At 47.6% G+C, this 27694-nt stretch overlaps 1 protein-coding gene across 2 annotated transcripts in view; it reads right to left on the bottom strand.

Moving 5' to 3' along the window:
* r3hdm4 (R3H domain containing 4) overlaps positions 1–27426 on the bottom strand; it is a 40848-nt gene extending 13422 nt beyond the window's left edge. For both annotated transcript variants that reach the window (XM_072482673.1, XM_072482672.1), the window contains exons 1-3: positions 27262–27426; positions 13083–13237; positions 3234–3352 (exon numbers count right to left, since the gene is read on the bottom strand). In XM_072482673.1, the coding sequence (XP_072338774.1) occupies positions 3234–3352; positions 13083–13237; positions 27262–27317 (330 nt within the window). In that variant the 5' untranslated portion in view covers positions 27318–27426. The remainder of the gene's footprint in view (positions 1–3233; positions 3353–13082; positions 13238–27261) is intronic.
* Between the last annotated feature and the right edge of the window lie 268 nt (positions 27427–27694).

The following is a 27694-nucleotide window of genomic DNA, read 5'->3' on the forward strand; positions in this document are numbered from 1 at the left end:
TAGTGAGAGTGGCAGCATATCCCATCTTTTAAAATCCTCCTCCATCTGCTCCACCAACCGTGTCAAATTGAGCTTGTGCAGGTCCCCCCCAACTCCTAGCTACTTGGATTCCTAGGTACCGAAAACTCCTTTCCGCCCTCTTCAGCGGTAGCTCGTCTATCCCCCTTCCCTGGTCCCCTGAATGCACCACAAAGAGCTCACTCTTCCCTACGTTGAGATTATACCCCGAAAAGTCCCCAAACTCCCTAAGGCTCTGCATTACCTCCGCCATCCCCTCCACTGGGTCTGCAACATACACCAACAGGTCATCGGCATACAACAACACCCGGTGTTCCTCTCCCCCCCGGAACAAACGCCTCCATTTCCTGGACTCCCTCAGTGCAATGGCCAGCGGCTCAATTGCCAGTGCAAACAACAAGCCGAAAGTACTCCGACCTCCGCCGGTTCGTAGCCACACTCGCCACCGGGGCTCTATACAGCAGCCTGACCCAACTGATGATACCCTCCCCGAACCCAAACCTCGGCAACACTTCCCAAAGATACTCCCACTCCACCCGATCAAAGGCCTTCTCCGCGTCCATAGCTGCCACTACCTCCACTTCCCCCTCCACCGAGGGCATCATAATCACATTGAGGAGCCTCCGCACATTTGTATTTAGCTGCCTACCCTTCACAAATCCCGTCTGGTCCTGATGAATCCCCTCGGGACACAGTCCTCAATTCTCGTAGCCAGCACCTTCGCCAGCAACTTAGCGTCAACATTGAGGAGCGAGATCGGTCTATACGACCCACATTACAATGGATCCTTGTCCCGCTTCAAGATCCAAGTAATCAGCGCCCTGGACATTGTCGGGGGCAAGGTCACCCCCTCCCTCGCCTTATTAAAAGTCCTCACTAGCAACGGGCCCAGCAGGTCCACGTATTTCCTGTAAAATTCAACCGGGAACCCATCCGGCCCCGGGGCCTTCCCCGCCTGCATGCTCCCCAATCCTTTAATCAGCTCCTCCAGCCCAATCGGCGCCCCCAAGCCAGCCACCTCCTCCTCCTCCACCCTCAGGAACCTCAGCCGATCTAGGAATCGTCGCATCCCCTTCTCCCCCACTGGGGGCTCAGGCCTGTACAGATCCCCATAGAAGTCCCTAAATACCTTGTCTATTCTCACCGCACTCCGCACCGTATTCCCCCCTCTATCCTTAACTCCACCAATCTCCCTCGCTGCCTCCCTCTTACGAAGCTGATGTGCCAGCATCCGACTCGCCTTCTCCTCATACTCATACGCCGCCCCTTGCGCTTTCCTCCACTGTGCCTCTGCTTTCCCCGTGGTCATCAGGTCGAATTCCGTCTGGAGGTTCCGTCGCTCCCCAAGTAGCCCCTCCTCGGGGGCCTCTGCATAACTCCTGTCCACCCTTAAAATCTCCCCCACCAACCTCTCCCTCCTCTCTCTCTTCTCCCTGTGGGCCCTAATGGAGATTAACTCTCCCCTGACCACCGCCTTCAACGCCTCCCAGACTACCCCCACCTGCACCTTCCCGTTGTCGTTGGCCTCCAAGTATCTTTCAATACACCCCCGCACCCGCCCGCACACTCCCTCATCCGCCAACAGTCCCACATCGAGGCGCCACAGTGGCCGCTGGTCCCTCTCCTCCCCCAACTCCAGCTCCACCCAATGCGGGGCGTGGTCCGAGATGGCTATGGCCGAATGTTCCGTTCCCTCCACTTTCGGGATTAGCGCCCAACTGAAAATGAAAAAATCTATCCGGGAGTAGGCTCTATGGACGTGCGAAAAGAAGGAAAATTCCCTGGCCTGCGGCCTGGCAAACCTCCATGGATCCACTCCCCCCATCTGGTCCATAAACCCCCTGAGCACCTTGGCCGCAACCGGCCTCTTACCCGTCCTGGACCTAGAACGGTCCAGTGCTGGGTCCAGCACCGTGTTGAAGTCCACCCCCATTATCAAGCTTCCTACCTCCAGATCCGGAATCCGACCCAGCATGCGTTTCATAAATCCGGCATCATCCCAATTTGGGGCATATACATTCACCAGTACCACCCGCACCCCCTGCAACCTACCACTCACCATCACATATCGACCTCCATTATCCGCTACAATATTCAGTGCCTCGAACGACACCCGCTTCCCCAATATCAGCCATGACTGAATGGCAGAGCAGACTCGATGGGCCGAGTGGCCTAATTCTGCTCCTATGTCTTATGGTCTTAGAATAACAATAACCTTTATTGTTACAAGCAGGCTTACATTAACACTGCAATGCAGGATCTGTGAAAGCCCCTAGTCGCCACACTCCGGTGCCTGTTCGGGTACATGGAGGGAGAATTCAGAATGTCCAAATTACCTAACAGCACATCTTTCGGGACTTGTGGCAGGAAACCAGAGCACCTGGAGGAAACCCATGCAGATTCAAGGAGAACGTGCAGATTCTGCACCGACAGTGATCCATGATAGGAATCGAACCTAGGACCCTGGTGCTGTGAAGCAGCAGTGCTAACCACTTTGCTACAATACCATTGGGGGGGGGGGGGGGGTGAATAAGGGGATTAAAATGGGGAAGGCGGGGGGGCGCATGGCAGGGGGTGTGTGGTTGTGGATTATTTATTGCATTGTATAATTTTTACTTCTGCTGTTGTTTGTTTCGTTTTGTTGTTTGTTTATGCAAATTCATGAATAAAATATATATAAAAAAAGACGTATTCACTGTTTGATGCATATCCACCTTCACCCAGTAGGCTAATAGAAATTTAAAGAGGCCTACATATTTGTTACCATCCCTCCGAACGAGCAATTTCACACTACACTGCCATGCGACACCAGAGTTCATGGTTTCCAGGAATTTTGCTAGGAGTTATGACTATGAAACATTTTGTGCACAATACCTGTTTACATAAGGTAAGTTAAGGGACAAGATCACTAGTTTGCTGTTTTCCAAGAAGGATGAACAGAATTGATTAAGTGAAATCAAATCAAGCAGATTAAAATTCACAGAATTCATTATGAGATTTAACTTGGTGATCATAAACCCTTGGCTCTAGTCATAAACAGAAGAATTACAGAACATGAGCTCCAGAAGAATGGTCACAAGAAAAATTCAGAATCCCTTGCAACAAACAGAATCCAATTTATTAATTCACTGTAAATTTGTCATTTTGACTATAGATCATTTTAATCAGGGTACAAATTAGTAAAGTTCTAACTTCAAGTTAATAAACTAGAATACCTCTATATAGTCATCATTACTACAAGCTTCTGTGAAAATCGTAGGGGAGGCAGGATCTGTCTGGTCTCCTTCATCTTTAGTGCAGTCGTCTTTCTCCACAAGGTTCATCAAGTAGTGAGCTAAATTAAAAAATTAATCAAAGTGAAGTTTAGTTCTCGCATGCTGCAAATAGTGATACGAGGGCTAAGCAACATTTTTTTTATATAAAACATTTTATTGAGGTATTTATGGTTTTACAACAACAACAAAATAAACAATGTACATGAATTTATAAACATAGTGCAAACACCGTCTTCCTCCCTTACAGGTCCCACCTTTACTAACCCCCTAGTCTAAACTAATCTAACCCCCAGCACCCCACCCCCCTTCTGCTGACGGTTAATTTTCCACAAAGAAGTCGACGAACGGCTGCCACCTACGGGCGAACCCTAACATTGACAGAGGGAGAAAGCTAGCCATGTCAGTTAGCCAGGTCTCCGTCGTCATTGTCGGGGGTTTTGGGTCCCTCCAACATAATAGAATCCGACTCCGGCTACCAGGGAAGCAAAGGCTAGAACGTCTGCCTCTTTCTCCTCCTGGATTCCCGGGTCTTCCGACACTCCGAAAACCGCCACCTCTGGACTTGGTGCCACCCTTGTTTTTAACACCTTGGACATGACCTCCGCAAACCCCTGCCAGAATCCCCTAAGCTTCGGGCATGCCCAGAACATATGGACATGGTTCGCTGACCCTCCCGCAACCTTGCGTGAATCATAAACCCTTGGCCCTATCTTCTACCCCAAAGAACCTGCTCATCTGGGCCACTGTCATGTGGGCCCAGTGAACGGCCTTAAATTGTATCAGGCTGAGCCTGGCACATGTTGTGGACGCGTCGACTCCACTCAACGCGTCCGCCCAGAGATCATCCTCTATCTCTCCTCCTAACTCCTCTTCCCACTTGCGTTTCAACTCCTCAGTCTGCGTCTCCTCTGACCCCATGTGTTCCTTGTAAATGTTAGAAACCCTCACTTCTCCCACCCACACTCTAGAAACTACCCTGTCCTGTATCCCCCTTGGTGGTAGGAGCGAGAAGGTTGAAACCTGCTAACGTAAGAAGTCCCACACCTGCAGGTACCTAAATTCATTTCTCCTCGCCAATCCAAATTTCTCCTCCAGCTCCCTCAGGCTACAAAAGCTCCCCTCTATAAACATATCTCCCATCCTCTCAATCCCTGCGCTCTGCCATCTCCGAAACCCTCCATCCGTCCTTCCCGGGGCAAACCAGTGATAATTACAGATTGGAGATCACACTGATGCTCCCTCCGCCCCCACATGCCTCCTCCATTGCCCCCAGACCCTCGGGGCCGCCACCACCACGGGGCTGGTGGAGTACCGTGCCGGTGGGAATGGCAGAGGTGCCATAACCAACCCCCCCAAACTGGTGCCCTTGCACGAAGCCGCCTCAACATGCTCCCATACCGACCCTCCCCCCACCACCCACTTCCTGATCATGGCTATATTCGCCGCCCAATAGTAATTACTGAAGTTCGGCAGCTCCAGCCCGCCCTCCCCCCGGCTCCGCTCTAGCATCCCCTTTTTACTCGCGGGATCTTACCCACCCATACAAAGCCAGTGATTACCTTATTGACCCGTTTAAAAAAGGACCGCGGAATAAAGATGGGGAGACACTGAAACACAAACAGGAATCTTGGGAGGACTGTCATTTTCGCTGTCTGCACCCTCCCAGCTAGTGACAGCGGGAGCATGTCCCACCTCCGAAAATCGTCCTTCATTTGGTCGACTAGTCGGGCCAGATTTAGCTTGTGTAGCCGTTCCCATTCCCGTGCCACCTGGACACCTAGGTACCGAAAGCTCCCCCCAATCACCTCTCCTGTCCCCTTGCCTGGACCGCAAACATCTCACTTTTCCCCATATTTAGTTTATATCCCCAAAACAGGCCAAATTCCACCCAAATCCTCATAATTTCTTCCATCCCCTCCAGTGGGTCCGATACATACAGGAGCAAGTCATCTGCATAAAGCGAGACTCTGTGTTCCACTCCCCCCCCGGATCAGCCCCTTCCAGCCCCTTGAGGCTCTCAGCGCAATTACCAGCGGCTCTATGGCTAACGCGAACAACAGTGGGGAGAGGGGGCATCCCTGTCTCGTCCCTCGATGCAGCCTGAATTAGTCCGATGTTGCCTGAAATAGTCCGATGTTATCCGATTCGTCCGTACGCTCGCGACAGGAGCCTGATACAACAACCTGACCAAGTCAATAAAGCCCCGCACAAATCCGAACCATCCCAGTACCTCCCAGATATTCCCATTCCACCCGATCAAAAGCCTTCTCTGCGTCCATTGCAACCACTGCCTCCACATCCCTACCTTCTGGGGGCATCATGATCACATTTAACAACCTTCTTACATTGGCCACCAACTGCCTACCCTTAACGAACCCTGTCTGATCCTCCCCAATCACGTCTGGAACACCGTCTAAAATCCTAGAGGACAGGATTTTGGCCAGCAGTTTGGCGTCCACATTCAATAGGGATATCGGCCTGTAGGACCCACATAGCTCCGGGTTCTTGTCCCGCTTCAGGATCAATGAGATCGTGGCCTGTGACATCATCGGGTGAAGCACCCCACACTCCCTTGCCTCATTGAATGTCCTCATCAACAGCGGCCCCAATATCCCAGAGAACATTTTATAAAACTCCACTGGGTACCCGTGCGGCCCCGGGGCTTTACCCGAATGCATGGCCTTCAGACCATCTGCTATCTCTTCCAACCCGATCGGGGCCCCCAGCCCTTCTACCAACCCCCTGTCCACCTTCGGGAAATTCAGCCCCCCTAAAATGTGCCTCATCCCTTCCGGCCCAGCTGGGGGTTCCAACCCATACAGCCTACTGTAAAACTCCTTGAACACCTTATTCACCCCTGCTGAGTCTCCAACCAGGTCCCCGTCCCCATCCTTTACTTTCCCAATCTCCCTGGCTGCCTCCCTCTTTCTAAGCTGCTGCACGAGCATTCTGCTGGCCTTCTCTCCATGCTCATAGATCGCCCCCCTTGCCTTCCTCAGCTGCTCTACTGCCCTTCCTGTAGTTAACTAGCCAAACTCCGTCTGTAGCCTCCGTCGTTCCCTTAAAAGCCCTGCCTCTGGGGTCTCCGCATACCTCCTGTCGACCTGTAGTATTTCCTTTATCAGTCGGTCCGTCTCTGCTCTGTCTGCCTTCTCCCTATGGGCCCGTATCGAGATCAGCTCCCCTCTAACCACCGCCTTCAATGCCTCCCAGACCGCCGCTGCCGAAACTTCACAAGTGTCATTGACTTCCAGGTAGTTCTGAATACATTTCCTCAGCCGCCCGCACACCTCTTCGTCAGCTAAAAGTCCCACGTCCAGCCTCCAGTGCGGGCGCTGGCTACTCTCCCTGCTAACCTGTAGGTCAACCCAGTGCGGGGCATGATCTGAGATTGTGATCGCCGAATACCCCGTGTCCACTACCCCCGTCAGTAGAGCCCTATTCAAAATTAAAAAATCAATCCGGGAGTACACTTTATGCACGTGAGTAGAAGGAGAACTCCTTCACTCTTGGCCGCCCAAATCTCCATGCCCCCCCCCCCACCCATCTGCTCCATAAACCCCTTTAGCTCCTTTGCCTTTGCTGGCACCCTGCCTGTCCGAGGTCGAACGGTCTAACCCAGGGTCAATAATGTGTTAAAGTCCCCTCCCATGACCAACTTATGTGAATCCAGGTCGGGATCTTCCCCAGCATCCTCTTTATAAACTCCACATCATCCCAATTTGGTGTGCACACATTTACTAGTGCCACCTCCAACCCCTCCAGTTTCCCACTGACCATAATGTACCGGCCTCCCACATCTGCAACTATTCTTCTCACCTCAAATACCACTCGCTTATCGACCCCTCTAGTCTTCGAGTCCAGCCTCGAGTGAAAAACCTGTCCGACCCATCCCTTCCTTAATCTGATCTGATCAGTTACTCGAAGGTGCGTCTCCTGTAGCATTACCACGTCCGCCTTCAGTCCTCTCAAATGCGTGAACACGCGTGCCCTCTTAACCGGCCCATTTAGCCCTCTCACATTCCATGTGATCAGCCTAGTTGGGGGGCTCATCGCCTCCCCCTTCGCTGATCAGCCATCACCTTTCTTGGGCCAGTCTCCACCCCATGCATCCGCCGGCCCGCCCCCAGGCAGCCTCCGGCCCTGACCTCCTTTCTGTCCCACAGCAAAAGCCCCTCCGTCGTCAGCAGAACATTTTCCCCCCCTCCCCCCCCTAGTAACAGCACTATGTAAACCGACCCATTTGACAAGCACAACATCTGCTCACCCCCCACTGCGCTTCCGTGAGCTAGGCCGCCCAACTAGCTTGGTGCCCCTGCCCTTGGCGCCAGACATTCCCCCACCCTTCCCCCCGCTCAAACACACATATTCAAAAGAAAAGCAGTCCCAACAAAATTGCCCTACAAATAAGAATAAAAAAACATGATAAACAAAAAGATCAAACAGAAGATCCAGCATCTAACAAACACACCTCCATTCCCTCATCAGTGCAAATGTAAACTTTAACTCACTCAGCTCTGTAACAGGCCCCAAATCAATACAGAAGGCATTACAAATAACGTCCCAAAAAAGAACAAGAAACTTTTTTAACGTGAGCGCTGCAGCAAAGTTCAAAGTCCTCAGTCCGCCACCAGTCCTTTCCTCCTAGCGAAGTCCATCGCTTCCTCAGGCGACTCAAAATAAAAATGTTGCTCCTCATACGTGACCCAGAGACGGGCCGGATACAGCAGTCCAAACTTCACCTTTTTCTTAAAAAGGGTCGCCTTTATCTGATTGAACCCCTCTCTTCTCCTGGCCACCTCCGCACTCAGATCCTGATAGATCCGCAGGATACTGTTCTCCCATTTACAACTCCGTATCTGCCTGGCCCACCGTAAAATACGCTCCTTGTCCAAGCACATGTGGAATCTCACCACCATTGCCCTCGGGGGGGTTCCCGACTCACGGCTTCCTCGCGAGCGCTCTGTGCGCCGTGTCCATCTCCAAGGGTCGGGGGAACATCCCATCCTCCAGCAACTTCTCGAACATGCCCGCTATGTATGCCCCAGGGTCCGCTCCTTCGGACCCCTCCGGGAGACCGACGATTCTCAAGTTCTGCCGGCAGGACCTATTCTCTAGGTCCTCCCACCTTCTCCGGGAGCTTCTTCTGCTGGTCTCTCAGCATCGCCACCTCCAACTCCACCACAGTTTGATGTTCCTCCTGCTCAACCAGCGCCTTCTCTACTTTCTGGATCGCCCGATCTTGGGCATCCAATCTAAGTTCCAGCCGCGCAATCGATTCTTTAATCGGGTCCAAGCATTTCTGCTTCTGCTTGGCGAAACCCTCCTGAATAAACTGCCTCAGCTGTTCCATTGACCGCTGGGTCGACAAGCCAGGACTCCGGTCATCCGCCATGCTTTCTCCCACTGCAGTTTCAGCCCAAGCCTTCTCTGTACGTCTATTTCTTCCTTTGCGAGCACTTCTAGTCCGCCTCTCCATGCACCGATGTAGGAATCCACTCCACAATTGCCTCTACCATCAATTTACCCAATCAAGTCCGATAGGAAATCGGGGGAAAAGGTCCAAAGGTCCGACCCGAGTGGGAGACACCAAATGTGCGACCTACTCCTTCATAGCCGCCACCGGAATTTAAGCAAAATTTATTAATTTACGATCATGAGGTAATTATACTGAGACAGTGACAATGGGCTTGACAATATTCAATTTTGCTTCACAGAATTTTAATTGACCATAACCAATCATGGACACCCTGACATTGTCAGCTTTCTTTCAGTCCAAAGTTCAGACATGGCAAGCTCGAACCAGGGACTAGGACTTACACAAAAAGATTACTACAATAAAGAATAAGACAAAGCATATGTACATCATAAATTTGAGTCTACACTAATTAATCTCATGGATTCAGTGCTACTAGCCTCTGCCATAAGTGCACCCATGTTCTCTACTTTTTGCAGTTTCCCTGGGCTAAACTGAATCCAGTTGCCACTAGACTTAAAGAAAGAGCTTTCTCAATCTGGGTCTGACTTCTTTACCAATTCTGCCAGTTGCACCAACTGCAGACCATATTTCTTTAAAAAAAAAAATGTTAGAGTACCCAATTATTTTTTTTACCAATTAAGGGGCAATTTATCTTGGCCAATCCACCTACTCTGCACATCTTTGGGTTGTGGGGGCGAAACCCACACAGACACGGGGAGAATGTGCAAACTCCACATGAACAGTGACCCAGAGCCAGGATAGAACCTGGGACCTCGGCGCCGTGAGGCAGCAGGGCTAACCCACTGCGCCACCGTGCTGCCCCTGCAGACCATATTTCTGAACTTGATACCAACCCACTGGACTGTCATCTCTGCAGTATGTATTATCTACAAGATGCACTGCAGCAACTTGTCAAGCTTTCTCCCCTCGGAGGTTTCCTAATGAGATGGACGACAGTAGCCATGACATGCGATTCCCAGCACCTCCAAATTCCCCATAATCACACACAATCTTAACTCAAATGAGCAGTGGCAGGTTTCCCCACCAGTGTGTACAGTTTTCAACAAAGCTGCAATTTCCACTCTCACTTCCCTCCGTAACCTTCAACGCATCTCATCTGTTCCTGAAACCTTATCTATTTTAGGTAAGATAGCCTTCTAACACCACCTCCTTACTGTATGTGTACATAACTCATCGAAGATGGCAGGACATGTTGAGCGAGCAGTTAATGAAACAAATAGCATCTTAGGCGTTACTTTTTTTATTTATTTAGAGTACCCAATTCTTTTTTTTCCCAATTAAAGAGCAATTTAGCATGGCCAATCCACCTACCCTGCACATCTTTGGGTTGTGGGGGTGAGACCCACAAAGACACTGGGAGAAATGCGAACTCCATACTGTCAGTGACCCAGGGCCGGGATCGAAACCGCGTCCTCGGTGCCGTGAGGCAGCAGTGCTAATCGCTGCACTACCATGCCGCCCATTCTTAGGCTTTATTATTGGATTAGATTTGTTTATCATGTGGGCCGAGGTACAGTGAAAAGTATTGTTTGCATGTAGCTCAGACAGATCATTCCATACATGAAAAGAAAATACATAACAGAGCAAACATAAAATACACAATGTAAATACATAGGCATTGGTTGAAGTACTACTCAGTAGAGAATATGTGTGAAGTAATCAGATCAGTCCACAAAAGGGTGGTTAGGAGTCCAGTAACAATGGGGAAGAAGCTGTTTTTGAACCCGTTGGTGTGTGTTCTCAGACTTTTGTATCTCCTGTCCGATGGAAGAAGTTGGAAGAGTGAATAACCCGGGTGGTGTAGACAGAGTCAATGGATGGGAGTCGGGTTTGTAAAATGGATGGGGCGGTGTTCAGGACTCTCTGTAGTTTCTTACGGTCTTGGGCCAAGCAGTTGCCATACCAGGCTGTGATGCAGCCAGATAGGATACTTTCTATGGTGCACTTGTAAAAGTTGGTAAGTTCAATGTGGACAGGCCGAATTTCCTTAGTTTCCTGGGGAAGTATAGGCTTTCTTCGTCATAGCGGCGACGTGGGTGGACCAGGACAGATGTTGGTGATGTGCACATCTAGGAATTTGAAGCTGTCAACCATCTCCACCTCAGCCATGTTGATTCAGGCAAGGGTATGTACAATACTTTGGTTCCTGAAGTCAATGACCAGCTCTTTAGTTTTGCTGACATTGAGGAAGAGATTGTTGGTGTTACACCACTCCACTAGGTTCTCTATCACCCTCCTGTATTCTGACTCATTGTTGTTCGATATCTGACCCACTACAGCTGTGTCGTCAGCAAATTTGTAGATGGAGTTGGAGCCAAATTTTGCCACACATTTGCGTGCATGTGTAGGGAGTATAGTAGTGGCCCCAGGATTGAGGACTATCGTGGAGGAGATGTTTATCCTTACTGATTGTGGTCTATGGGTCAGAAAGTCAAGGATCTAGTTGTAGAGTGAGGAGCCACGTCCTAGGTTTTGGAGCTTTGATATGAGCTTGGCTGGGATTATGGTGTTGAAGGTGGACCTGTAGTCAATAAATAGGAGTCTGACGTAGGAGTCCTTAATGTCGAGATGCTCTAGGGATAAGTGTATGGCCAGGGAGATGGCGTCTACTGTGGACCAGTTGCGGCGGTATGCGAATTGCAGTGGATCTAGGCATCTGAGAGTTAGGAGTTGATGTGGACATTATTAATAGAGACATTGAGTATACAAGAGTAAGGAGGTCATGTTGAACTTGTGTAAGGCACTTGTCTGGAGACTGCATCCAGTTCTGGGCACCATGCTTGAGGAAGGATGTGAAGGTATTGGAGAGAGTACAGAGGAGATTCACAAGAATTATTCCAGGGATAAATGAACGGTAACTATGAGGATAGATTAGAGAAGTTGGGGCTGTTTTCCTTGGAGAAATGAAGAGGCTGAGAGGAGACTTGATAGAGATATTCAAGATCCTGAGAAGTATGGACAGGGTCATTCAGGGTACTCTGGAGTTTTTGGAAGAGGAGCTGACTGGATTCTTCGCCATAAAGCCACAGTCTGTGTACAAAGCAATGCTGGAAAACAGCTAACATCAATTTCTTCAAAGCAATAAGTTACAAATGTTTTAATGCCTTCTTGTAATGCAACAAGGAAACAATGTTTTACCCTGTGCTCCAAATGGTGAAATATTCACCAATGGAGAAAGATAAAGATCGTCTGAACTGTTGTGATTATTTGTGTTTACACCATCTTATTTTTAATTTCATGTTGTTATGCTCGTATGCCAAAAATGTTTAAATGTCAAACATGAACTGAATCAATAATGATTCAGGTGGCACGGTAACACAACGTTTAGCACTGCTACCTCACAGCGCCTAGCACTGCTACCTCACAGCGCCAGAGACCAGGGTTCAATTCCTGCCTCGGGTAACTGCCTGTATGGAGTTTGCACTTTCTCCCCGTGTGTGCGTGGGTTTCCTCCGGGTGCTCCGGTTTCCTCCCACAGTCCAAAGATGTGCAGGTTAGGTGGATTGGCCATGCTAAATTGCCCCTTAGTGTTCAAGGTCTTAAGTGTGGGGTTACTGGGTTATGGGGATAAGGTGGGTGCCTGCCCCTGGCTCTTTCAGAGAGTCGGTGCAGACTTGATGTGCCGAATGGCCTCCTTTTGCACTGTAGGGATTCTATGAATAATGGCAACGGGAAACTGTTCCCACTCAAGAATCAGAGAGCACAGATTCAAAATAATTGGCAGAAAGAGTAAAAGTGAAATGAGGAAAATATTTTTGACCCAGTGGGTGGTTGGAACCTCAAACGAACTTCCTGAGAGGGTGGAGGCAAGTTCGATTGAGGTTTTTAAAAGGGAATTGGATTGCTATCTGAAAAGTAAGGATGTGCAAGGTTCTGCAAATATCTGCTGAACTGTTTGCCAACACATGTGACTATGTTTCAAAACTAATTGATTGATTGTAAAATGCTTTTCAGAATCCGGTGATTGAGAAAGAGGCTAAATGATTGTGAGTTCTCTTTATTTCCACATTAGGAGGTGAATTTGATCAACAAACCATCAGGGAAGTTAAGTTGTTTTTTCCGCTGACTGCAAGCATTGGAAACCAGCTACCTTCCAAAAGAGCCCAAAATCCCATACTGTCTATATTTTTTCTGAATACATGGTTAAATTCGATTTAGCCCAGCACAAAATGATGCCATACCAACCATTAACCCCTACATGGTAATGAACTGTATTCAAAGTGTCACTCTTGCTTGTAACAGAAAATGAGCACCATGAAAATTCTGCATTCTTAATATGCATTTCTTACTGTTCTCAAGTCTCCTCAGACTTTTTTTTCCTTTTGCCTTGGGAATGAGATCAGAATTCCGAATTGCTTGGTTGATGTAATATTGCTTGCGTTTTGCAGGTGATATACGTTTTGATGGAGAATAGTGTAGAGGAGGGAGGCAATCTTCAATCAAGCTAAGGATATATTAAAAAGAGAGATTAATTAGACAGGTGAAGAACTAAAATCAGCTTCACAATCTGCTGTTATAAACAATGCAAGCAGTTCTGCAAGCACTGGATTCTCTGAAACGTATTCTGCAAAGAAATTATGCTAATCCTTTATAAAATGTTGGTTAAGGACAAAAAGCAGAATGTAATGGTGACCGTGGCATTCCGCTGCTGTTTTTTTATGTAAGTTAACAACCTGGAATTGCATGTACAGGATAGGATTTCAAAGTTTGCAGATGGCAAGAAATTCAGAAACGCAGAGCGGCACGGTGGCAGTGGTTAGCACTGCTGCCTCACAGCCCCAGGGTCCGGGTTCAATTCCAGCCTTGCGTGACTGTCTGTGTGGAGTTTGTACTGTCTTCTCCGTGTCTCCATGGGTTTCCTCCGGTTGCTCCGGTTTCCTCCCACAGTCCAAAGATGTGCAGGTTAGGTGGATTTTCCATGCTAAATTGCCCCTTAGTGTCCAAAAGGTTAGGTGGGGTTATGGGGATAGGATGGAGGGGTGGGCTTAAGTAAGGTGCTCATTCCAGGGGCCAGTGCAGACTCGATGGGCTGAATGGCCTACTTCTGTACTGTAAATTCTATGATTCTATCTATGGAGGATAATAACAGATTTCCGGAGGCATGACAGGTTGATGAAATGGGCAGACATGTGGCAGATGAAATTTAATACAGAGAAGTGTGAAGTGGTACATTATGGTAGGAAGAGTCAATATAAACTAATTGGTATAATTTTAAAGCAAGCACAGGAACAGAGGCACCAGGGGTGTATATGCAGAAATCTTGGAAGGTACAGTAAAAGTTGAGATGGATGTTAAGAAAAACATATTGCCAGATGTGGGTGGTGTAGGGGTAGCCCGGCAAACCATGTACATATGTTTTGGGCATGTCCGAAATTGAGGGGATTCTGGCAGGGATTTGCGGATGTTATGTCAGAAGTCCTGGAAGGAAGGGTAACTCCAAGTCCAGAATTGGCAATATTGGGGGGGGGGGGGCTCTTTGCATGTGTCGGCCCGCACGGTTGTCTCTGAGATGTTAATGTGTTCAACTGTGAAAATTACAAATGCTTCAATAAAATATTTTCTTTAAAAAAAAGAAAAGCATATCGCTTCTACATCCTATCCAGCTGCATCAAAGCCCGGTATGGCAACTGCTCGGTCCAAGATTGTAAGAAGCTGCAGACTGTGGTGAACTCAGCCCAACGCATCACTCAAACTTGCCACCCCCACATTGATTCTGTATAAACCTCTCGCTGCCTCAGGAAGGCAGACAGCATTATCAGAGACCCCTCCCACCCAGACATTGCCTTCTTCCAGACCCTTCCATCAGGCAGAAGGTGCAGAAGTCTGAAGACACACACATCCAGCCATAGGAACAGCTTCCTCCCCACAGCAACAAGACTCCTCAACGACTCCCCCTCGGACTGATCTGTTCCCTGTAAGAACACTATTCACGATGCCCTATGCTGCTCTTGCTCATATATTTGCTTTGTTTGGCCCCTTGTTCCGCACTGTAACCAATCACTGTTTTGTCAATGTACCATTTGTCAATGATCTCTGTTGATTATTCTTGTGTCTACTATGTACGTACTGTGTACGTTCCTCGGCTGCAGAAAAATACTTTTCACTGTACTTCAGTACATGTGACAATAAATCAAATCAAATCAAAATTTGTTCTCGGAGGCATAGGGTACAAAAGCAAGGTCAAAAGGTGGACCTATTAAAATCACTGGTTAGGTTTCAGCTGGAATATTATATTCAATTCTGGACACCACATATCAAGGCCTTAAAGATGGATTCCCCATCGCTTCAATGGATGGGTGTTCATCAAGCAGACCATTTTTTTACTGTCTCTGTTGGTGTTGTCTCCTATGTGACATTAAACCAAATTTGATTTGCAGATCTGATTACACATATTACATGTGAAGACACTGTTGCAGGGGTGGGTGAAATACTGGGTTGTGGTGTGCTCACTTCTCCTATAGGGACCCGATTCTGCTCTGTTTAAATTTGAGTCAAATTTTGTCCTGTCACTTGGATGTTGCACAGAGAGCCTAAGCAGTGAAGATGGAATGCATCTAGTTATTTTGTGTAACACCGCTAAGCTGTCCATGTCTCAGAGCCATAGAGAAGCGATATCGAATCACTGCCTGGTAGGCTTTGATCTTTGTTTTGAGACAAACCCCATGTGTGAGAGCCTGCCAAAGGTTGATCTTGTTTTTGCCAGATGATGAATGATTTCATCATCCAACATTGTGTTGTTGGAGAAGATACTCCCAAGTTAACAAATTATTCAAACAGAGTTGAGGGGTGTATTATTGATTGTGATCATAGGGTCTAGAGGTTTGTGGCCAGAGGCAAATTGGTACAAAATCTGTCCTTTTTCAGACATATTGTAAAGCCAAAGCATTGAGGTTTGAGCAAAGCAGTCAACAAACAGTTGGATGACCTCGGGATGTGTGTGTTATGAGAACACAGTCATCGACAAACAAGAATTCTCTTAGAACTTGTTCTGTGATCTCTATGCAAGCCTTCAGCCTTTGCAGATTGAAGAGGTTGCTATCTGTCCTGAACAGAATGTGTACTCCTATGTCGGGACAGAAAGAAATTGCAAATGGATTTTGTGTTGTATAAGTCAGAGCCCCCGGAGGAAAGTTTATCAATGAGGCAATTTTTGGATGGGTTGACCTTTCTGGAGGTGGAGCAGGAGAGAAAGCAGAGGTTGGAGATGCCGATAGTGCAGGAGGAGATCATGACCTGTATGCGGTTAATGCAATCGGGTAAAGCACCAGGTCCGGATAGGTTCCCCATTGAATTCTACAAACAGTTTTTTGGGCACTTGGTTCCACCTCTGCTGGATATGTTTAATGATTCTGTGTCCCAGGGAGTGCTGCTGGCCACGTAGGCACAGCTATTAATTTCCTTGATCCTGAAGAAGGTACGAATTCCATGGAATGTGGATCATATCAGCCTATTTTGTTGTTAAAGGCTGAGGCAAAGATGTTGGCAATGCTTTTGGAGCCCTGCCTACTTGGGGTGATTTCGGAGGAACAGAGTGGATTTGTTAAGGGCAGGTTTGTCGGTCAATATTAGGAGATGTTGTATCGTCGCGCTCCTTAGGGACCGAACCAGAAGAGATTATTTTGATGGATGGGGAAAAGGCACTCCATAGGGTTGAGCGGGCGATACCTCTGAGATTCTGGGGCGGTTTGGCTTCAGGCCAAAATTTATTTAATGAATTAGACATTTGTACAGGGCCCCCAATGCGATTGTACATACTAATGCCCTGAGTTTGGGTTGTATCCATCTGAACAGCGGTACAAGGCAGGAGTGTCCATTGTCTCCGCTATTGATTGCCTTAGCAATTGAGCGGCTGGGCATTGTTTTGAGGTAGTTTACCAGGTGGAAGGGGTTAGACCATGGGGGGGAGGGTATCCTTGTATGGGTACGATTTGTTAGTATACATCACGGACCCACTCTTCAATGTGGAGGAGATAATGGAGTTGCTCAGGAAGTTTGGCTCCTTTTCGGGGTATAAGTTGAATCTGGGCAAGAGCGAATATTTTCCAGTGAATCCCTCTGGGAGGGGAGCTGATCTGGGGAGGCTGCCATTTCATCTGGCCAGGACTAGCATCCAGTATCTGGGATTCCAGGTGGCCAATGACTGGGTCACACTCCATAAACTTTACTTTACTGGTCTGGTGAATTGGGTGAAGGCCGATTTGAAAAGATGGGATGCCTTCCCTCTGAACTTAGCAGGAAGGGTACAGACGGTGAAGGTGATTATTCTCCCGAGGTTTTTGTTTTGGTTCCAGTGTCTCCCATCTTTCTTGCCAAGGCTTTCTTTAACAGGGTCAATAAATTGATATCTACTTTTGTTTGGGCTGGTAAGGCTCCTCGGGCTCGAGGACGCAAAGCGATAGGCAGTTGGGGGGTTGACACTACCTAATCTGTTATGTTACTACTGGGTGGCAAATATTGATACGGTGCAGGGGTGGTTCAAGGATCCGGACTCTATGGGGGCGGATGGAAGTAGTTCTGTGCATAGGGTCAAGCCTGAGTGCCCTGGTTACTGCACCACTCCCATTTTCCCCTGCCAGATTCTCTTCGAGTCCGGTAGTGATAGCCACTTTGCGGATTTGTAATCTGTTTAGGCAACATTTTAAACTGGGTTTCATGTCACAACTGGCTCCGATTTGCAGGAACCATAGGTTTGTGCCATCTGGCTTGATTTATCGTTCAGGGCTTGGAGAGGTTCAGGGACATGTTTCTGGGAGGTAGGTTTGCCGGCCCGGACAAGTTGGTAGAGAAGTTCCAGCTCCCGAGAGGGAATGTATTCAGGTACTTGCAGGCCTGCAATTTTTTTACGCAAGCAGCTGCCTTAATTTCCTCGGGTGCTGGCGCCCTCGTTTATGGACAGAGTCCTGTCCATCGCCGAGTTAGGGGAGGGTAAGATTTTGGATGTTTATGGGCAGATGTTGGTGACGGAGCAGGCATCGTTGGAGGAGGTAAAGAGGAAGTGGGAGGGTGAGCTGTGTTTGGTCTTTGAGGGGGAGTGTGGAGTGAGGCTGTTCACAGGGTCAACTTCACATTTTCGTGTGCGAGGTCAAATCTGCTCTAGTTCAAGGTGATGCAGAGGGTGCACCTGACCAGGGCGCATATGAGTGAGTTCTTCTCGGTGCTGGATAGGTGCAAGTGGTGCTCTTGGGACCCTGGAGCTGTGCCCCAAGCTTGTTATTTTGTGGGTCTCCTTTTCTGTTACAATGTCAGGAATTTGGGACGTTCAGCTGGAGCCGTGCCTGTTAGTGGCTATTTTTGGAGTATTGGACTTGCCAGTGCTGAAAACGGAGACGAGGACAGGTGTCCTAGCCTTCGCCTCGCTAATAGCCCGGAGGCAAGTTCTGCTTGAGTGGAGGTCCCCGGTGCTGCATAAGGTTGTGGCTTGGTTGGGGGATGTGATGGAATTTTTACACCTTGAGAAGATCAAGTACACCATGAGGGATCGGTGGAAGGTTCTACTCGAGGTGGCAGCCTTTCATCTCCTATTTCAGGGAACTGATTAGTGTCAGCTGTTGGGGGGGGGGGGGGTGATTTGTCTTTTTATTTTGATTAAGGTTGTGTTATGGGAGTGAGGGGGATTGGGTGGGTGCACTTAGGCTATAATATGGAGTTGGGAGTTGCTGCATTGTTGTTTTTGTTATAATAAAAGTCTTGTTTGAATAATATATTTTTCAACGTAATTGTATTAACCCTTTATTCCCACATCACTGAAGAAGCTGGTGTTGTTCTCCTGACAGCAGATGTGAAGGAGAAGACTTGATAGAGATTTCAAAATCATTAAGTATGTTGAAAGCAAATAAGGAGAAACTGTTTCCAGTAGCAGATGCGCCACTAACTAAAGGATACGAATGCAAGGTGATTGGCAAAAGAACCAGGAACAACAGAAGTAATGGGCGGCATGGTAGCACAGTGGTTAGCATGGTTGCTTCACAGCTCCAGGGTCCCAGGTTCGATTCCGGCATGGATCACTGTCTGCGAAGTCTGCACGTTCTCCCAGTGTCTGCGTGGGTTTCCTCCGGGTGTTCCGATTTCCTCCCACAGTCCAAAGACGTGCAGGTTAGGTGGATTGGCCATGCTAAATTGCCCTTATTGTCCAAAAAAAGGTTACATAGAAGATAGGAGCAGGATGAGGCCTTTTGGGTTATGGGGCTTACTGGGTTACGGGCGGGCTTAGGTAGGGTGCTCTTTCCGGGGGCTGGTGCAAACTCGATGGGTCGAATGGCCTCCTTCTGAACTGTAAATTCTATGAAACGTTTTTTTATTGAGTGATTTATTTTGAATGCATTGCCTGAAAGGGTGGCAGAAGTAAACTCAATAGTAACTTACAAAAGTGAATTAGAAAACTACTATGGGGAAAGAGCAGTGAAACTAATTAATACCCCTACCAAAAGAGCTGGCACATGCACAATGGACTGAATGGCCTCCTTCTGCGCTGTCCCATTCTATCATAAAGTGATAGAAGCGCTGACCACAAGAGAAAAAAATGCAGTATAAATGACTCCATCCCTTTTGGTGACTCCATCCCTTTTTAACATGTCTTATTTAATGTGTTGTAAGGCTAACAACTCTGAATGCATAAACAGAAATGTCTGAAACGTCTCCAAATTATTTTGCACACGTGATGGACAATTATTCCTTTATTTCTATTTGTGAGGACAGATTGGAAGGCCTGATTGTTCCTTGTCTTAACGAGGTACAGATTCATCCTTCCACCTTTTCAGTATTCAATCTTATTCTCATTTGCCTGGATGTGTTATTGAATAAAGAGGAAAGACATAACGGATGTGTTATGACATCATGATCTTCAGGGACTTGTTCAAATCTATCCAGCTGTTATTCATGGAGCAGCTCAGCTTGAGAAATGTTCAGCAATAATAAATAGCTGGAATGGAAAACAAGCTGACCTGGAAACTCAATTCAGGTTTGGCTCATAACAAGCACTTCAGCACAAGAATCTACAAGATCATAGATTCAGAGATTAAAACACAATGTATAGAATACCTACAGTGCAAAAGGAGGCAATTCGGCCAAATCGTGTCTGCACCCACTCTGAAAGAGCACCCTACCCATCTCCACCCCAAACCCCGTAACCACACCGAACCTTTGTGGACACAAAGGGCAAATTAGCATGGGCAATCCACCTAACCTGCACATCTTTGTACTGTGGGAGGAAACCCACTTAGACACAGGGAGAATATGAAGGAGCCACAATAACTGATGACCTGAAACGTCAAACTGCTTCTCTCACTGCAGATACTCCTGAGATGCAGAGGAAAGGATTGCAAAGATGATTCTGGGTAGGAGCGAAAGCAACAGGGTAGTTGTTATGGGGGACTTTAACTTTCCAAATATTGACTGGAAACGCTATAGTTCGAGTACTTTAGATGGGTCCGTTTTTGTCCAATGTGTGCAGGAGGGTTTCCTGACACAGTATGTTGATAGGCCAACAAGAGGCGAGGCCATAAGACCATAAGACATAGGAGTGGAAGTAAGGCCCATCGAGTCCACTCCACCATTCAATCATGGCTGATTTCAACTCCATTTACCCGCTCTCTCTCCATAGCCCTTAATTCCTCGAGAAATCAAGAATTTATCAACTTCTGTCTTAAAGACACTCAACGTCCCGGCCTCCACCGCCCCCTGTGGCAATGAATTCCACAGGCCCACCACTCTCTGGCTGAAGAAATTTCTCCTAATCTCTGTTCTAAAGTGACTCCCTTTTATTCTAAGGCTGTGCCCCCGGGTCCTAGTCTCCCCTGCTAATGGAAACAACTTCCCTACATCCACCCTATCTAAGCCATTCATTATCTTGTAAGTTTCTATGAGATCTCCCCTCAACCTCCTAAACTCCAATGAATATAATCCCAGGATCCTCAGACATTCATCGTATGTTAGGCCTACCATTCCTGGGATCATCCGTGTGAATCTCCGCTGGACCCGCTCCAGTGCCAGTATGTCCTTCCTGAGGTGTGGGGCCCAAAATTGCTCACAGTATTCTAAATGGGGCCTAACTAATGCTTTATAAAGCTTCAGAAGTACATCCCTGCTTTTATATTCCAAGCCTCTTGAGATGAATGACAACATTGCATTTGCTTTCTTAATTACGGACTCAACCTGCAAGTTTACCTTCAGAGAATCCTGGACTAGGACTCCCAAGCCCCTTTGCATTTCAGCATTATGAATTTTGTCACCGTTTAGAAAATAGTCCATGCCTCTATTCTTTTTTCCAAAGTGCAAGACCTCACACTTGCCCACGTTGAATTTCATCAGCCATTTCTTGAACCACTCTCCAAAACTGTCTAAATCTTTCTGCAGCCACCCCACCTCCTCCATACTATCTGCCCCTCCACCTATCTTTGTATCATCGGCAAACTTAGCCAGAATGCCCTCAGTCCCGTCATCTAGATCGTTAATATATAAAGAGAACAGCTGTGGCCCCAACACTGAACCCTGCGGGACACCACTCGTCACCGGTTGCCATTCCGAAAAAGAACCTTTTATCCCAACTCTATGCCTTCTGCTTGACAGCCAATCGTCAATCCATGTTAGTACCTTGCCTCGAATACCATGGGCCCTTATTTTACTCAGCAGTCTCCCGTGAGGCACCTTATCAAAGGCCTTTTGGAAGTCAAGATAGATAACATCCATTGGCTCTCCTTGGTCTAACCTATTTGTTATCTCTTCAAAGAACTCTAACAGGTTTGTCAGGCACGACCTCCCCTTACTAAATCCATGCTGACTTGTCCTAATCCGATCCTGCACTTCCAAGAATTTAGAAATCTCATCCTTAACAATGGATTCTAGAATCTTGCCAACAACCGAGGTTAGGCTAATTGGCCTATAATTTTCCATCTTTTTCCTTGTTCCCTTCTTGAACAGGGGGGTTACAACAGCGATTTTCCAATCCTCTGGGACTTTCCCTGACTCCAGTGACTTTTGAAAGATCATAACTAACGCCTCCACTATTTCTTCAGCTATCTCCTTTAGAACTCTAGGATGTAGCCCATCTGGGCCCGGGGATTTATCAATTTTTAGACCTCTTAGTTTCTCTAGCACTTTCTCCTTTGTGATGGCTACCATATTCAACTCTGCCCCCTGACCCTCTGGAATTGTTGGGATATTACTCATGTCTTCTACTGTGAAGACTGACGCAAAGTACTTATTTAGTTCCTCAGCTATTTCCTTGTCTCCCATCACAAAATTATCAGCGTCATTTTGGAGCGGCCCAATGTCAACTTTTGCCTCCCGTTTGTTTTTAATGTATTTAAAGAAACTTTTACTATCATTCCTAATGTTACTGGCTAGCCTACCTTCAAATTTGATCCTCTCTTTCCTTATTTCTCTCTTTGTTATCCTCTGTTTGTTTTTGTAGTCTTCCCAATTTCTGACTTCCCACTACTCTTTGCCACATTCTAGGCTTTCTCTTTTGCTTTGATGCGTTCCCTAACTTCCTTTGTCAGCCATGGCTGCCTAATCCCCCCTCTGAGAACCTTTCTTTTCTTTGGGATGAACCTCTGTACTGTGTCCTCAATTACTCCCAGAAACTCCTGCCATTGCTGTTCTACTGTCTTTCCCACTAGGCTCTGCTCCCAGTTGATTTTCGTCAGTTCCTCCCTCATGCCCCTGTAGTTACCTTTATTTAACTGTAACACCTATACATCTGATTCTACCTTCTTTCTTTCAAATTGGAGATTGAATTCGACCATATTATGATCACTGCCTCCTAAGTGCTCCCTTACTTTAAGATCTTTAATCAAGTCTGGCTCATTACATAACACTAAGTCCAGAATGGCCTGTTCCCTCGTGGGCTCCATCACAAGCTGTTCCAAAAAGCCCTCCTGTAAGCATTCAATGAATTCCCTTTCCTTGGGTCCACTGGCAGCATTATTTACCCAGTCCACCTGCATATTGAAGTCCCCCATGATCACTGTGACCTTGCCTTTCTGACATGCACTTTCTATTTTGTGGTGCATTTTGTGCCCCCGGTCCTGACTACTGTTAGGAGGCCTGTACATAACTCCCATTATGGTTTTTTTGCCTTTGTGGTTCCTCAACTCTACCCACACAGACTCCACATCATCTGACCCTATGTCGTTTAGTGCTATTGATTTAATTTCATTCCTAATTAACAAGGCAACCCCGCCCCCTCTGCCCACCTCTCTGTCTTTTCGATAGGTTGTGAATCCCTGGATGTTTAAATGCCAGTCCTGAACCCCCTGCAACCATGTCTCTGTGATGCCTACCACATCATACCTGCCAGTCACAATCTGGGCCACAAGCTCATCTACCTTATTCCGTACACTGCGCGCATTTAAATATAGCACCTTTAATTCTCTATTGACCATCCCTTTTTGTTTTCTTAGTGTGGTGGGCCTTGGTTTACTGAGCCTTTCCATACACTGTGTCATATTTTGTGGGATGGGGACAATCGTAACCACTCTTGAGTTTTGTCTGTTTGTGTTTTTTTGTATTCCTAAGCAGCTACGCTCCCCGCTGATTACTTCACCTCTTGGTTCCCTGACTTTCCCTTCCCCCCCAATCTTTAGTTTAAAGTCCTATTGACCACCCTATTTACTCTTTTCGCCAGAACACTGGTCCCAGCTCGGTTCAGGTGGAAACCATCCCAACGGTATAGGTCCCCCCTGTCCCAAAACTGATGCCAGTGTCCCATGAAAAGGAACCCCTCATTCCCACACCACTCTTTCAGCCACGTGTTAACTTCCCTTATTCTTGCCTCCCTATGCCAATTTGCACGTGGCTCGGGCAGTAATCTGGAGATTATGACCCTTGAGGACCTGTTTTTTAATTTGAATCCTAGCTCTTTATAATCTCTAAACAGGTCCTCTTTCCTAGACTTGCCTATGTTGTTGGTACCGACATGGATCACAACAACTGGATCCTCCCCCTCCCTCTCCAGTATCCTTTCAAGCCGGTCAGGGATGTCCCGCACCCTAGCACCGGGCAGGCAACATACCATGCGGGACTCTTTATCCTGCTCACAAAGGATACTATCCATCCCCCTGATAATAGAATCCCCTACAACTAGAACTTGCCTATTTACTCCCTCCCCTTGAATGGCCTGCTGAACCATGGTGCCTTGGTCAGCTGACTCATCCTTCCTGCAACCCTGTTCGCCATCCACACAGGGAGCAAGTGCCTCATACCTGTTGGACAGAGTCAAGGGCTGAGGCTCCTGAGTTCCTGACTGCTGGTTCCCTTTACCTGCCTGACTTGCAGTCACACCCTGCTGTCCCTGGCCACTGGCAGGATTTAAACTACTTACTCTGACAGGTGTGACTGCCTCCTGAAACACAGTGTCCAGGTAAGTCTCCCCCTCCCGGATGTGCCTCAGTGTTTGAAGCTCAGACGCCAGCTCATCAACTCTGAGCCGGAGCTCTTCGAGCAGCCAACACTTACTGCAGATGTGGTCGCTGCAGCTCGCATTGGGATCTGCCAGCTCCCACATCAAGCAGCTCAAGCACACCACCTGACCAGCCATCACTAATTAATTAATTAGTTTAATTTAAGTTTATGGAGGGGGCAGCTTCAGCCAATCAGACACTAATCTACACTGCACTTTTAACTGAAAAACAGCACAATTAGATTAACCACTTACCTTTCCTGGTTACCTCACTGCACCAAACTACCAAAATCTCACTGTCTGTATCTCTCTCACTCAGGCTGTGTCTCCTTGACCTGCGCAATGCTAATAATATAATATAATAATGCTAATAATAATAATATAATATGGCACTTACCTCACACCAATGGATCTTATTATTAGGTTAGAGGAGGAGGAGGAGGAGGAGGGTGGGTGGGAGACACTACACGTGTAGTGTCTCGGGTTTCCTCTCCACCAGAATTTATTGGTGGGGGGGGGGCCTTCCCAGAAGTCGGCCGTATTGGATTTGGTACTGGGTAATGAACCAGGACAGGTGTTAGATTTGGAGGTAGGTGACCACTTTGGTGATAGTGACCACAATTCGATTACGTTTACTTTAGTGATGGAAAGGGATAGGTATATACCACAGGGCAAGAGTTATATCTGGGGGAAAGGCAATTATGATGCGATGAGGCAAGACTTAGGTTGCATCAGATGGGGAGGAAAACTGCAGGTGATGGGCACAATGGAAATGTGGAGCTTGTTCAAGAAACAGCTACTGCGTGTCCTTGATAAGTATGTACCTGTCAGGCAGGGACGAAGTGGTCGAGCAAGGGAACCGTGGTTTACTAAGGCAGTCGAAACACTCGTCAAGAGGAAGAAGGAGCCTTATGTAAAGATGAGACATGAAGGTTCAGTAAGGGCGCTCGAGAGTTACAAGTTAGCTAGGAAGGACCTAAAGAGAGAGCTAAGAAGAGCCAGGAGGGGACATGAGAAGTCTTTGGCAGGTAGGATCAAGGATAACCCTAAAGCTTTCTATAGATATGTCAGGAATAAAAGAATTACTAGGGTAAGAGTAGGGTCAGTCAAGGACAGTAGTGGGAAGTTGTGCTTGGAATCCGAGGAGATAGGAGAGGTGCTAAATGAATATTTTCCGTCAGTATTCACACAGGAAAAAGACAATGTTGACGAGGAGAATACTGAGATTCAGGCTACTAGACTAGAAGGGCTTGAGGTTGATAAGGAGGAGGTGTTAACAATTCTGGAAAGGGTGAAAATAGATAAGTCCCCTGGGCCGGATGGGATTTATCCTAGGATTCTCTGGGAAGCTAGGGAGGAGATTGCTGAGCCTTTGGCTTTGATCTTTAAGTCATCTTTGTCAACAGGAATAGTGCCAGAAGACTGAAGGACAGCAAATGTTGTCCCCTTGTTCAAGAAGGGGAGTAGAGACAACCCTGGTAACTATGGACCAGTGAGCCTTACTTCTGTTGTGGGCAAAATCTTGGAACGGTTTATAAGAGATAGGGTGTATAATCATCTGGAAAGGAATAATTTGATTAGACATAGTCAACACAGTTTCGTGAAGGGTAGGTCGTGCCTCACAAACCTTATTGAGTTCTTTGAGAAGGTGACCAAACAGGTGGATGAGGGTAAAGCAGTTAATGTGGTGTATATGGATTTCAGTAAAGCATTTGATAAAGTTCCCCACGGTAGGCTACTGCAGGAAATACGGAAGCATGGGATTCAGGGAGATTTAGCTCTTTGGATCAGAAATTGGCTAGCTGGAAGAAGACAAAGGGTGGTGGTTGATGGGAAGTGTTCAGACTGGAGTCCAGTTACTAGTGGTGTACCACAAGGATCTGTTTTGGGGCCACTGCTGTTTGTCATTTTTATAAATGACCTGGAGGGCGTAGAAGGATGGGTGAGTAAATTTGCAGATGACACTAAAGTTGGTGGAGTTGTGGACAGTGCGGAAGGATGTTACAAGGTACAGAGGGACATAGATAAGCTGCAGCGCTGGGCTGAGAGGTGGCAAATGGAGTTTAATGCAGAAAAGTGTGAGGTGATTCATTTTGGAAGAAATAACAGGAAGACAGAGTACTGGGCCAATGGTAAGATTTTTGGCAGTGTGGATGAGTAGAGAGATCTCGGTGTCCATGAACATAGATCCCTGAAAGTTGCAGCTGTACAAAACTCTGGTGCGGCCGCATTTGGAGTATTGCGTGCAATTCTGGTCGCCGCATTATAGGAAGGATGTGGAAGCATTGGAAAGGGTGCAGAGATTTACCAGAATGTTGCATGGTATGTTTTCGTTAGAGAGGTGACTTAATTGAGGCATACAAGATGATCAGATTGGATAGGGTGGACAGTGAGAGCCTTTTTCCTCAGATGGTGATGTCTAGCACGAGGGGACATACCTTTAAATTGAGGGGAGATAGATATAAGACAGATGTCAGAGGTAGGTTCTTTACTCAGAGTAGTAAGGGTGTGGAATGCCCTGTCTGCAACAGTAGTAGACTCGCCAACACTAAGGGTATTCAAATGGTCATTGGATAGACCTATGGACGATAAGGGACTAGTGTAGATGGGCTTTAGAGTGGTTTCACAGGTCGGCGCAACATCGAGGGCCGAAGGGCCTGTACTGCGCTGTAATGTTCTATGACCTGGAGGTTTCCAGAATTTTTTGCTTTTATCTCAAATTTCCAGCATGTGCAGTATTTCGCTTGTTTTAGATGAAATTAATCTACTGATCATCAACAGAACCCCCATATCAGTGCTAACTGGCAGATGTATAACCCTGCAGAAGCCATGTACAAACACTGACAGGGAGACCAGGGACGTGCTGCTCCCAGACCAGCCCAACACCCAAAACGACAGCGCCCGCCCCTTGCTCTGATTGGTGCAGCCGTAACCGGGGAAACCGTATCACGCTGCAATTGGCCATCCGACCTGTCAATCAAACAACTTGCCACCCATCCCAATATTTCAGAAACCCCGGCGAAAGGTGCCGCCCCTACACCCCCCGCCCCCGCCCCCGCCCGGGTACTCACATGCAGTCGTCCGGGTGCATCCGCTCCGACACATCGTTCCGGTTGGCTATCACCATCGCGAGTTGCGGAGAGATCGAAACAACCGCGCACAAACAATCGGGCTGATCAGCCCCCACCCGTTTGCGTCTCGCAACCACGCGCTTCCGGCCGTGCCGGCGTGCGCGCCGGAAGTGGCGTCAGGCTGCACCGTGAGGGGGCCCTGGGAAAGGGGGTCGAGGCCAGGCTGTGTTGTCGAATTCAGTCAATCAGCCAGCCCTTCCAAATGGGAAATGGAGCCAGTGGGTACTCCCAACAAACTGCAGACACGTTTACATTTTCACAGTAACTTGCAGTGTTAGTGTAAGCCTACTTGTGACAATAATAAAGATTATTATCCCCCTCATTCATTTTAATCAAAAATTGTGTCCATCCACCAGCCTTATTATCCCCCCCC

Source organism: Scyliorhinus torazame, chromosome 18 (assembly GCF_047496885.1).
Source record: "Scyliorhinus torazame isolate Kashiwa2021f chromosome 18, sScyTor2.1, whole genome shotgun sequence".
Lineage (NCBI taxonomy): Eukaryota > Metazoa > Chordata > Chondrichthyes > Carcharhiniformes > Scyliorhinidae > Scyliorhinus > Scyliorhinus torazame.